General features: G+C 39.4%; 2 protein-coding genes across 2 annotated transcripts; one reads left to right on the forward strand and one right to left on the reverse strand.

Annotated features, from left to right (window-relative positions):
- Positions 1-837: 837 nt before the first annotated feature.
- Positions 838-12,537, reverse strand: LOC138614419 (von Willebrand factor A domain-containing protein 7-like; the record flags this gene model as incomplete). Its single annotated transcript, XM_069687869.1, has 6 exons — positions 12,470-12,537; positions 2,441-2,630; positions 1,610-1,746; positions 1,342-1,486; positions 1,129-1,222; positions 838-966 (listed from the first exon to the last, which is right to left on the reverse strand). Coding segments are annotated over exons 1-6 (700 nt in total), but the record flags the coding sequence as incomplete, so codon positions are not given.
- Positions 7,790-9,868, forward strand: LOC138614415 (prostaglandin D2 receptor 2-like). Its single transcript, XM_069687863.1, has one exon. It carries the CDS (start codon positions 7,791-7,793, stop codon positions 9,216-9,218), a length of 1,428 nt encoding a protein of 475 aa, XP_069543964.1. The 5' UTR covers position 7,790; the 3' UTR covers positions 9,219-9,868.
- Positions 12,538-13,272: the final 735 nt, after the last annotated feature.

Consider the following 13,272-nt stretch of genomic DNA (forward strand, 5'->3'; position numbering starts at 1 on the left):
GAACATTTAAATCAAAGTCATCCAGTTGACATGTGATAGTTATAGTGAGGGACTTTTACACATGAATAAATGTCCGATACATTCAACCCCTTGCTAAAAAGGTTTACACAACGATGATTAATCGAATCTCTGCCTGATAAATACCTCCAAGTTTTTTAATCTGGTGTCTGGTGAGACGTTCCCACTCTGGACTGCCTGAACTGGCTAACTTTTGGTTTTGTCTGGTGCTAACTTAAATAGTTGTCAAATATTTCAATCGTGCCAGTCTTCAAGACTTTGCAAATATTTTTCGAACAGATGGATCAAATTCTGACAGGGATACGAACCATTTTGTGTTTGGGTTGTAATGCTCAAAATAATTAATGCACGATTTTCCGATTACGGTACGGCAGAGCCTATGAAATAAAGTATGTCAACCGTGTTTTTGGAATTACTCTTACTGGCAGAAGGGAGAGAGAGAAACTCCACACGGAAGGTTTAAGTGAAATATTTGGTCAATTCCTTTAACGCACACTAATTGACCAATTATAGTTCATTTGTTATATTCATAGAAAAGCAACTAACTGTTTTATAGGATGTCGTGTGTGGGACTACTTTTAGGCTGGGAGTAGTCACTTCCTGGAGTCTCTGCTGGTTGCCTGGCAACCTCACAGTGGTGATAAAACTCTTGGAAGTAACTTCGAAATATTAAATGGACAGATATAGCTAATACTGGCATCAATCTTTCTTTTCCTGTTTGTGCATAAATGATTAGTTCAATCTAAATGTGTCATCAGCATGTTGTTAAATATGATGTTATGTGTATTATATATAATATATGTTTATGTGATACAATACCTGAAGGCTTGGTAGAAGAAGAGATTGACAAGTAGCCAGAGGTAAGTTTCTTCTCATTCAGGATGTTGGGGAGGATTTGATTTGGACATTTTCCACTGGCACAATCACTGCAGGTGGCGGTGTCCACACCTACACAGGCAAAGTGCAAACAAGAAGCAGGAGTGGAGGCGTTACACTTATACCAAAAGTAATTTGAAAGGATTAAAATATGCATATTGTGCTTTATGATATTTTGCACAACCCAGAGAAAGTTATTTGCTATATCTTGTGTTGTGGATAACACACACTCACCTGCCAGGTTGTCCAGAGGAAGGTCTGGGCGTATCAGGTTGATGTATGGGTCCGTGTTGCCCAGCTCCACCCAGTTACTGTGGCTGTAGAAGTCCTGACAGTGGATGGAAACACACACGACTTTATTTCTATCTTCTTTCCCCTCCATCGTCCTGGCTTCCAATCTGTTTTTTTATTTCTTCACGCCCAGGTGTTTAAATTTTCCCTCCTCACCTGTAGAGTATGAAGGACTCTGCCTAGTGTTTCCCTGGCAGCCTGGAAGTTCTCCTTGCGAATGTTAGCCTTAATGGCCACCACGCCCTCCGTGATGAGACTACGTCCCTCCGAGAAGGCCTCGGAGTTGAAGTGATGTGGAGCACTGGAAGAATTTATCACGTGTAAGAAGAAAATCGTATCTAAAGCTTTGGAACACAAACATTTATAGCTGCTTTTTCTTTTTTTTTAATAATAAAATGTTATTCTGTATTTTCTCCTACTTTACCTGTTGGCAAAGTCTCGGTCCAGCAGTCCGTTCTGGACTAAAATCTCCTGAAGAGTCGAGTGGAACTTGGCTCCAGACACCTCTCCTGTTGCTGTGGGACCCAGACAGGCCCTGACCAGCTCCTCAAGGGAGGAACCCTAGAGGTCGAAGGTAAGAGATCACAATGTGAGCAGTGAGAACGAGAACTATTCAAACAAGAGCCGGTGTTTATAAAAGAAAATGGAACCATGTTTGTTGCAAAAATGATGAAAAAGGGGTTTAAAGATTTCCCAATGAAACCTATTAAGTCAAGTCAAGTGAACCGTATTTATGAAGCAGCTTTCATGCAAAATTGGTGCTTTACAATAAAATAAAAATGCAACAACCGATAACATAAATAAATAAAAGGTAATATAAACTAAGTGACATGTCAGGAAAAAAAGACTATATAGAAATTAGTACAAATTATATATAAAATAGATTTCGAGAAGTTAAAAAGGCATGTCTTAATATTTATTTTAAAGGTGTTTAAAGATTGTGAAGCCCTCAGCTCTTACTGCTGCTTCGGGTAAAAATCATTACAATCCTCTACTACTTTCTTAAATTCTTATATCAAAATTTTATTTCTTGAGTATTGTTGGAATGAAAAAAGAATAAACCACAAAGTGACATTTTTTTCGGTGTATATATGACTTTCTCTCTTGCTTTTTTAAAGCTTATGTATCCAGGCAAGTAGAGTAAAACCAAGTGTTAAAATGCAAATGAATGTGTTTGTATTTTAAGTGTGTGTTTCTGGGTGACTATGTTGTGCGCTGTCATGCACTCTTTTTTTTCTTGTAATTTCTATCGTACCGTGGGGTTGAACTCGTGGCCGGCGGCCTTGGCCACCGCCCGACACGTCTCAGTCACTTTCTGCAACAGAGCCGCTCTTGTAATGCTGACGTGACTGGACATCCCACGCCCGATGGGGACAAAGGCCCCTGCGGGGCCCGATAGAGCCAAGGCCAGCAGGGCGATGCCCAGCAATGAAGTCATGTTTGATCTACAGAAAGAACGATATGAATTATTAGCTATCAGGTTGGTTCACTCATGGTTTTCATGTCCCGGCTCATCATATTTTGCACCATAATATTCGTGAAAGTCTCATATTTTCTTCAGAAATTTCCTGCCACTTCATTTTGTCCTGACATGCAAAGAGTTGTTGGACCATGGAAAAAAAACAGATGTGTCCAATTAAATCTCCTTTTTCAACGGGTGGACTATCGTCAAGATCCAGACACATCTCAAGGAGTATAAAAGCAAACAGGATGCATCTGAGCAAAATTTTTAGAGGCACAGCAAAGGATCTGAAAAATGTCAAAAGTAAATTCTGAAAACATGTTTTCCCTTTGTCATTATGGATTATTTAGTGGAGATTGATATGCAGAGATGTCAATCTCAGCTATTTAAAATTAAATCTTCATCTCCATAAATAGTGACTTTCCTTCATACTGTATGGAAGAAGTGGTAAAAGAAGTATTTAAATTAATTTAGGCAGTACAGTGAGAAAATTAATTAATAAAAGTGTTAACAGTTACAAGTTACACAAGTTACCAAATAAATCTTTTCTCCTAAATTTCACCTTGTCACGGGGATTTTTTTTATTGTAACATTATTGATTCTGTCCATTCCTCTTTGTTTGTAATCTCTCAACATGTTTGACCTCCTTTGTACCAAAAACAGGCATATCGATGGCATTTCTAACGGTTTGAAGTTGCGTCTACCAGCAGGTGGAGACAGCGAGAGAGATTTCTTCTCCCAATCACAATTTTTCTCCTCGTGACTCTTAAGAAATATAAATACTGTGTGCGGCCAAAAAAGCTCATATTTTAAAGCTGTTGTTGGAGTTAAAACAGATTTGGACTGCTGTGTTAACATCACAAGGAAATGTGCCAGTATGTGAACTAGTTTGCTGTCAGAGTGTATCATCATGGGAAATCTGCTTCAGTTTGAAGTGTCAGTGGAACTAGTTCACACAAGTCCAGCCTTGTCGTGATCTTCGGTCACGTAGGACAGACAGATAACGACATATCACGGATATCCTTTTTTACTGTGTTATTTCCTCTTGTTTTTCCTGCACCTCTCATAGATTTTTTTTTTTCGTGTATTTTTTTTAATCTGTACCTGTCGAAACTGAAATTTCAATGGAATTTGCATCCATGCTGATCGCCTATCAGAAATGTCATCAGCACGAAGGGGAAGGGGCGGAGCAAAGGGCGGTATCAGTGTGTGTGTGTGTGTGTGTGTGTGTGTGTGTGTGTGTGTGTGTGTGTGTGTGTGTGTGTGTGTGTGTGTGTGTGTGTGTGTGTGTGTGTGTGTGTGTGTGTGTGTGTTTCAGCGGGTGTCTCCGGGACAGGAGAAAGTGACAGAACTGGAGGGATGACTTTTTTTTTGAATGAAAGTGACACAGAGACACACGGAAGAAACACACAACAGGAATCTATGAAGGGTTTCTTCTTCTTCTGTCCTCTGTGAATGTAAACCAGCGTTTAGGTGAGTGTTTCCCACTAAAATTAATTCTCTTCCCAACATCATCATGATTCACTGCAGCTTTCAACAAACAAGGACTCCTATTATCAGTGTATGTTTTAATGACACTGACTTTTAATGGATTGGGTTGACTTCCTGCAGTTAAGAATTGGTCAATGTTTGATTTGTACCTTTTATTGTTTCGTGCTTTTTATTACAGTTTTAAATTCTTTGTTTTTAATGTCGTTACAGACCTACTGAATTTCATGCTGCACTAAAAGTTCCACAGCAAGTATTTTAGATTTTTTTCTTCTATATTTAGTTTATGCTTCACTTCTGTATTATGTAATTAAATATATTCAGTCATATGTGTTACCTTAAAAAGGTGCTTACAGGGTTAGTTGTGTAATTCATCATAGAAATTTGCACAACACAAGTAGTTCTGCTTTTTTCTTGTTAAGTAAAATAATTCAAAGACAAAATACAGTATGTTATCAGCACCTATCACACCCACACATAGAGCAATATTTTTTTTTTAATTAGAAATGCTAAATAAATCAGAAATGCTAAATAAATCATATTATTTTTGAATGCTCGGTTGCAAATATCAGACAGATGTATCTGAGATCATTTGATAGAAAGCAAGATGTTGATTAAGTTTTATGGTCACTGGAAAGGCTGCATTACTACTGTTTGATTTTATTTCTTTACAGTATGGGATGTTTTAATATCTTTCTACTCCATTATTACCCATGGTTAAAAATGAGGTAGATGTACTTAATAAAACACCAACTGATTGTTTATATCAGATATCAAAAGCAACATCAGAGCTCCTAATAAAGAGGTAGCACGGGTCAGCCATCCAGGCTCTAACACTCAGCTCACTGAATAAAACAAATACTCTCTGTGTTCATGAAACTTAAAACCTAAAAAGGAAATATTAGCAAAACCACAAAGTTGATTTGTTTCCTAAATCTCCACAGCAGGTTCAGCAGTTCAGTGCAAAGATGCAGTGAGTTTATTCTGTGTTATTTAGTTTTTCCTCATATTTTTGGGTAAAATCAGTTTCTGATTTTAAAGTCTGGTGTCACACTTACACATTCTCAAATTAAGAGTTTACTTACAAGCAAAAAGACACCCTCTGATTTGAGGCCATATTCATCTGATTTACGGTTGCGCTGCCACGTAATCAGCTGTGTCTCCGATAAGTTACTCATGTCTGTGTTCATGTGCAGACACGGTGCAGCGTTGACCTCATCTGGGTAATTGGTGTGAAGGCATGTGAATTAGAACTTTACTGTGGCTGTATGCAATAATTCCATAGTACTTTGAGTTGTCAAAATGATATAGTATTATTTATATATTTATTTGTATTAATTATTATTGAATTCCAAAGCATATCAGTACTTTGATATTGTATTGAGAGTATCACATGATAATAGACCTGTAATTGGCTAATATGTGAACATTTGTAACCGTGGAGACAGAAGTACAAGAAATCAAACAAAATTGTTTTAACATGTCTGACAGTATATCGTAACACTGGGAAAATGGGACTTGTTACAGTATGTTGTGTTTTTTTCACACTAAAGACGTCTTGGTTTAATCGTCTTCCATGTTCACATTTGTTGCACTTTTTCTGGGGATTTTTAATATTTATTTAATTTAATACAGAAATTACAGAAATTGAATTGAATTTATTTTATTTAATATGTTAAATCTTACCTCATGTCAGCATCAGAAGGAAGTCAACGCACTTTAATCAACTAAACTGGTTCTTTTGTTAAGTCCTCACCGCCTCCTGTTACGCTTCTCACCTTTGCTACCAACAAAAAGTGACTGAGAATTTTGTCATTCTTTAGAGCCGTGAGTTTCAACAATGTGACATGGAGCCACTATCAGCTGTCGTCATATTTCATAACAACTCAAACAGTTGTGCCTGCTCCAAGCTCACTAATGACAACAGCCAGCGGCATTAAGCGCAGTGATACCCCAGTTTTAGCTGCGATGAGCAGTCAATTAACAGAAAATGTGTCTGCAATGATTTTAAAATTCAATTCATTATTTTGAGTAATTTTTTTTTAAGCAAGAAAAATTCCCAAATTTTGTGTTGGTTTTTATTCTCCTCAACAATTTTAAACGTAATTCAAAACATTTAACGAGAACACAAACGGTGAATTACATTTTTCACTGTTTTATTGGCAAAATGTTGGATCGAGCCATGGCAAAAAGGATTGGAAGATTAATTGATGATGAAAATGACTAGTTGGTCGCTGCCCTAATATTTGGTCAGTCCTGATTTATTATCCACTTGGTGACGACTTTGGTTACGTGCCAGACTTGTGTGATAGAGCATTGTAAGGATTTTCAAACTGAATGAATCTCTATCATCTAAAGAAAACGTTTGTGTCTCTAAAGTTTGGCTACCTGTATGCCGTTAGTGCAAAGTGATTATTTTACTTCAATATATATATATTGATTGATTGATAGATCAATAATCTCATAGATAATAACTTGGATTCTGTCTACAGCATGCTGGCTTCCCTTTGGGTTCCCAGGCATTTGTTTTGCTTCTCTAAGCTTATCTAGTTGGCCAATAGTTGGAATGTGGCTCAATCACAGCAGCAAGCTCTGACACGTTGTTTGCATAAGAAAGGAACAGATTTTTTTTTTTTTTTCAAAAAGAAAACACAGACCTTCATATTACAAATGAAATGTTTTTGTTGTATTTAGTGAGATTAGTTTGCACACCTACCCACTGGTTAGCCATTTTCCCTAAAACATTCTCAGGACAGTTGTTCCATTGGTTAACATTACTTAAAGCACTTTGAATTGACGTGCTGTTGAAATGTACTCTACAAATAAACTGGCCTTGCCTTTCGTAGAGTGTCACTGTAAAAGAAAGGTTGTGACTGTACAGTTAAAAATACAAATATGTAACTTCTCAGAAACTGATTGTGCTAAAAATGAGTCCCAGCACAATAAAGTAGGCTACTGCCAAGCATACAGCTGTAATCATCTGTAATCATGTCAGTCATGTTGTTTTTCTAAATCTTATTAACTTAATTACACTGAATAAAGTTTTCTTTAATGTTTTCTTGCTGGTAAAATAAGGTTAATTGGTCGATAAAGATAAACAAGTGAGACAAGTAGTGAATCATTTCACTTAGTCATATGGGAGCGCTACAGGTGATGGCACATCTACCTGCATCATCACCGTCATAAATTGCTCACATAATTTTTTCCTCTTTAGACATCTGTTAACACATTACAAAATACTAGACACTGTTGGAGGAAAATGTACGAAGCATTTGGCTTTTAATCACTCCAGCCCCAGTGGATTTTTTTTAAAATTCCACCCTAAAACAAAACATTCCCGAACAACCTCAGGATGTAAAGATCAGAGACACCTGAGAGAATTTTGAAATATAGTAAGTCTCATTGACTCCAGAGTTAGACGTTAAAACTCTTTACTTCTGCCTCATCACAACTGTAATATAGGGAGTAAATAGCAGCCCTTAAATTCAGGAAACACTGATGTTATTCGGCCCTTCAGAGTGGCGGCGCGAACGCTAATACGAGCCGATGTCATTCACAGCGAAGAAAACTGAAGCTGTGAGCCGCGGCCGGGCTAACACATTTCAAGTGTCGATAAGCTTCTTGTCTGTGTTTGTTTTCTTCTGTCAGAGCACTGATGTCGAACATGGCCCTCGACGCGAATATCTCGGAGGAGCACCTCTTCTGTCCCCTGCTTGAAATGATGAGGAACCACACGCTCAACAAAAACATGAAGGGCAACCTGGTGGTGATTTGCATCCACGGTCTGCTCTCCTGCCTGGGGATTTTGGAGAACGCCCTGATCCTCTGGGTGGTGGGCTTCCGCCTGAAGCGTCACACCGTGGCCTCCATCTGGGTGCTCAACCTGGCTATGTCCGACTTCCTGGCCACCCTCACGCTGCCCCTCTTCACCTTCTACCTGACCTCTCACCATAGCTGGGAGCTCGGCAACCCTCTTTGCAAAGCGCAAGCCTCCGTCTTTTTCCTGAACATGTTTGTGTCGGCCTTCCTGCTGGCGGCCATCTCGCTGGACCGCTTGCTTCTGGTGGCCATGCCGGTGTGGAGCCAGAATCACCGCTCGGTGGCGGGAGCGTGGAAGGTGTGCGCGCTGGGCTGGCTGTGGGCCGCAGTAAATACATTACCTTACTCCCTGTTCCGCTCGGTGACTGAGAAAAAGGACGGGAGGAAGTTGTGCTACCATGATTTTGCCTTGTATCTATCTTCTACTGCCACGCTGGAGCAAGAGTGCAACGTGAGGCAGGGAGCAACGGCCATCTCAAAGATGCTGTTTGCGTTCCTGTTCCCCCTGCTGGTGATCGCAGGGAGCTACGTCGTAATCAGCGTGAGGCTGAGGAACAGGAACAGGAGGAGGATGCAGAGTAACACCAGGCTGAATAATGCGCTGATTACGTCAAAGAGAGACGGACAGCCAGGAGCAACAAGCATCCCTCTAACCACTAAAACTCCTGACGTCTTTCGCAAGACTTCGACCTTTGGGCCGACTTCACCCTCGACGGAAAGCGCCCGGTCTCCCACCACCGCCAATCCGACCAATCAGGGACAGCTGTCCCAGAGTTTCACCAAAATGGTGACATCTGTGATCGCTGCGTTTGTACTTTGCTGGGCTCCTTATCACATCTTCTGCATGATCGAAATGACCGCCCAGCACAGAGAAGAAAATCTCAAGCTGGTGGAGGTGGGGTTGCCCCTGGCGACCACCTTCGCGTTCTTAAATCCTCTGCTGAACCCGATTCTGTACGCCTTCAGCTGCCCGCACTTCTGCGTGAGGATACGGCAGAGTCTCGGCGCCGTGTTTGACGGACTGGTGGAGGAAGGTGGGGGATTACTGATGGTCCCGGGGAAGAGTTTAAGAGCTCACATCAGGCGCAAGAGCAGTCGAGATGTGAGTCTACCAACGCCGGGATCGCCGAAGGGTTCTCGTTCACCTTGTCAATATCCAGACATCCGACCCCCTTTTCTGCCACCTTTGCTCTCCAAAAGCCCCGAAGACAATCGGAAGTTTTATGCGGGACAAGAATCCAAAAGTGAGGCAGAGAACAGCTGAGAGTTTTGGCTTTATGTTTAGTGAAGTACCTGATTTATGTTTAATAATGTAACGTATGTATCTGAACATGTAGAGCTCACTCGGCTCTTGAATGAGTTTAATACAGTATTTCTTGCTACTTTGGTCCAGATCAAAAGATTTCAACAAATATTTGATGGATTGCCAAGAATCTTTGTATCTTTGTGTTGCTCAGAGATTCAATCTTCTGATTCTGCAGATTTCCTTCGACTTTTTGCTTTTGTGCCAATATGAGACTGATAGTTTTTTTTTTTTTTTATAGAAATATCTTGAAAGATATCGGATGACTTGTAGTGAAATTTGGTGCTGACATACATGGCACCCAGAGGACAAATTGTCTTCACCAAGGCAACATTTAATGTCGTCCATTATTTCGCTTTGTGGCCAAATACCACAGGCTATAGGAGAGAAAGGAACCAGGTACAACACATATTTTATGGGATATCACGCCCCATTCAGTACGTGTTGTACCGAATGAATCGACTGAAAGGGAACGTTGTAGCTTCAGCTGTGTCTTTTTGTGCTGATTGTACAGGTATCTGAGCTCCTACGCTGATATTTGCATTTTGACCACGTGTAAATATTGTCAAATCTTTTGCACTAAACTGAATGGCATCACTCCAGATGGATATTGTGTTAGTTTGTCTTTTTCACTTTGGTATTAAACTGAAAAACATTTTATACAAAAAAACAAACAAATATTGGAGTGTTTTAATTGGTTTGGATTTTTTTGTCACCACCTTGGGCTCTTAAAATGTACTCAAAATAAATATTATAAAAGAAGAAAATCATATCCAAACTGTGACTAGAGGACACAGATACACGGAGATCCACTGCTGTAGACTGGATGTTCATGCTATGCAGATTAAGGCCACTAGAGAGCAGGATGTCACTGACGACATCAGCAGACATGAAACGATAAAGCAGGATTATGCTTTTCAGGACCTGTAATCCAGGAGCACTTTAAATCTGAACTGCTGAACGTCTGAGCACCTTTATGACTGATTGGATTTGATCATATCTGATATGCATTTTGATTGACTGTCTCATCGCGGTCATTGCAATTGTCTGCCTCCATCACCCTCAGTCACACAAACACACACACACACACACACACACACACACACACACACACACACACACACACACACACACACACACACACACACACACACACACACACACACACACACACACACAGGGTGGGGTATAATGTAGGCCACCGCAGCGTGGGATTACCATGGAGGTAGTTGTAATTTGGAGAGAATATTAAAGCGTGAAGATCCAGAATATAAAGACAGAGCAGGATTAAACCTAACGGGTCAGCCTGACATCCAAAGTTCCACTTTCCTCTCAGCCATTCACTTCCAACAGATTATTATTCTCTCTCTCTCTTTCCCTTAGGGACTATCTTTCTCTGTTTTCCCCCTCTGGTTTCTCTGTTTCTCCCTGGAGGTTTGCGTGGATGTACAGTGATGCATTTTTCTTTTTAAGTGATAGAGGAAACAAAGAAGACAAAGGGAACTCAAGGGAGCGATTGATGGAGGAAAAGTCGATGTTAACCTTTCATTAATTGATTCTACAATCAGCTTGATGCGCAGCAATAATATGTTACAAAGGCTTTGAAAGCATCTTTTAAAGGGATTGTACAAAAATTATTAGCCGGGTAGGAAGCATTCTTCTTGGTTTATTTTTTAATTTTCTTAAGATTTAATCAATCTCTGCACCACCAAATTAAATCTCTTACAGTTACAAAAGGCTGAAGTGATGAGTATATGAATCGCCCGAATATCTATCAGTGTAATTCAGAAAAGATGTGAACAGACACGAATGGAACGATATAGATGAAAACAAGAAATTAGATGTTTCTGACACTCCGCTGCAGACGGATAAGAAAGAAGATAATGAAACAGCAGGAGAACAGTGACGAACACTGACGGCGCAAGATGCTGAAGATGATTCTGCCAGAGAGATTACGTAAAGCGCTGCGAAAAACAGTTGGTACAGATGAGCAATAAGGCAAAAATGAAAGAGAGAGTACAGTATGTGGAGGAGTAAGTATCACTTTAAAAGGGTTCAATGCACTGTTGCACTACTTATAGCTGACAGATGCTGACTAGAGAATTAAATCTGAGTTGCTTTTCAGTGATTTTCTTTCAACAGTCGTGTACTGAAGGATACGCTTACGCACACGCAAACACACAAAGAAGAGAATGTATTAGTGAAAAAAAAAAAAAAAAAACTCAACAAAATCGTGGTATACCGCCAACAGGGATTTTGTGATACTCTATACTTTGTAATTCAACCGTCTTTTACATTTTACATTGGCTCCACTACATTTCATAGAGGAATCTCATACTTTTACTCCACTGCACTTACAGTATTTCATAGTTGGTTGACTAGTTACTCTCCTGATTGAGATTTTACATAAAATTAAAGAAAGGTTTTACAAAATATTCTGGATCTGTAAAGATGAAACGGTAGTTTCTGACCTATTTGCCTTGTTTCAGAATTGTGAGCTGGTTAGCTGTTAAGCCCGTTTTGCCTCGACACTTCTTCGACGGTTTGATATTAATAAATAAAATGAAAAGTTTTACAAAATTATAGCATTTTTTTTTTTTAAAAGTGGTTTTAAAAACCAATTTCAGAACTTGAAAACCACTGGACTAAACAACCTAGCTGTTTCTTTAGTGGTTAAACTAATTCTACCACAACAATGTTCGGGTGATACATAGTTCTGTGCTTTAAGTGTGTATTTATGTGTTAAGTATGTTTAGGCTTATTAAGCATCTGCTAATCAGAGGCTGGGAAAGCCACGGTTATGGCTGAAGTGATGTGGACTCATAGTTAGCTGTAGAAATGATTATGTCATTCTGTAATGACTGTGAGTGGATGGGTTGCAGTTTATGTTAAAAGTTAAGATGTATAGAGTGAAGCGATAGCCCTGCTCATTATTTCTGTTCAGTATCAGTAGTGTGCCGATATTTCTTTGTTTCTGCTTTCTTGTAGAATCGCACAATTATCGCACACACTCACACAATTATACACTCTTATTCACACACACTTCTTATCACACACTTATTCTCACCCACAGATTTGCACACACACATTATTACAAAACCACATCCACAATAATATGCAATAAAAACAACAACAAAAGAATGATGTTACGTGAATGGTGCACTCTGACACAAGATCATTTAGAGCTGGAGAAATGTCAGTATGATACTCACCCCATGGGCTCCACGACAGGACCAGGATGAAATCCCAGCACAAAACTGCTTCTTGTTGAACCGAGTTGAATTCCTTCTTCTATATTTTTTTCCCTTTCATTTTCAATAAAATACCTTCTGGCAGCACCTGATAGTCGAGGCTGTGTGCTATATTTCTGTGCAACCCCACAATCAGCAGTGATGGAATGTGTTTGCTGCTGTGACTTGTTTTAATTATTTATGAAAGAAGTGGGAGTGAACTTAGTTAGTAAACTTTCAGTTTCTCAAACTCCAAACCCCTTATGCAGTCACACAAGATTCATAACTGTTTCACTATAAGTCAAATTGTAACACTACGATGCCATTGCAAAACGGGATGTTTTCAAGCCTGTTGCTCAACTTGTGGAAATCCACATAATCATATTGATTGGGACTCAGTCTAATCACTTGGACAGATTAGGCTATTTATTATTGAGAAATCATTACTGACAACTTTCTCTTTATTAAGTTACAGATTATCGGTATAGATATTTGGGACTGAGGCATAATGGAGATAAACTAGAACACACATATTCACACAGAGTGGTGGGAGGAAGACGAGTGGGGTGCAGCAGCACCTCGAGGAAAAATGTTTGTTTGTTTGTATTATTTGTTTTAATATTTCCTATAGTTTTTGTGGCTGTTTGTGTGTGTTTGTGCGTAGGTGCTTGTAAAGTGCGTGGGGACAATGTTTAATGGCGATCAGACATCGTAAATGAAACAGATTTGAAAAAGGAGGGAGAAATATACATTTTAAAAGTTTTTTGTTTTATCTTAATTTTTAG

The sequence above is a fragment of the Brachyistius frenatus genome, unplaced genomic scaffold (genome assembly GCF_029030835.1).
Source record: "Brachyistius frenatus isolate BFR_SWC_R1_liver_20210118 unplaced genomic scaffold, ASM2903083v1 Contig_497, whole genome shotgun sequence".
Lineage (NCBI taxonomy): Eukaryota > Metazoa > Chordata > Actinopteri > Embiotocidae > Brachyistius > Brachyistius frenatus.

Excerpts from the sequence above, each read along its gene's own strand:
- LOC138614415 (XM_069687863.1), top strand. The coding sequence starts at position 7,791 with ATGTCGAACATGGCCCTCGACGCGAATATCTCGGAGGAGCACCTCTTC.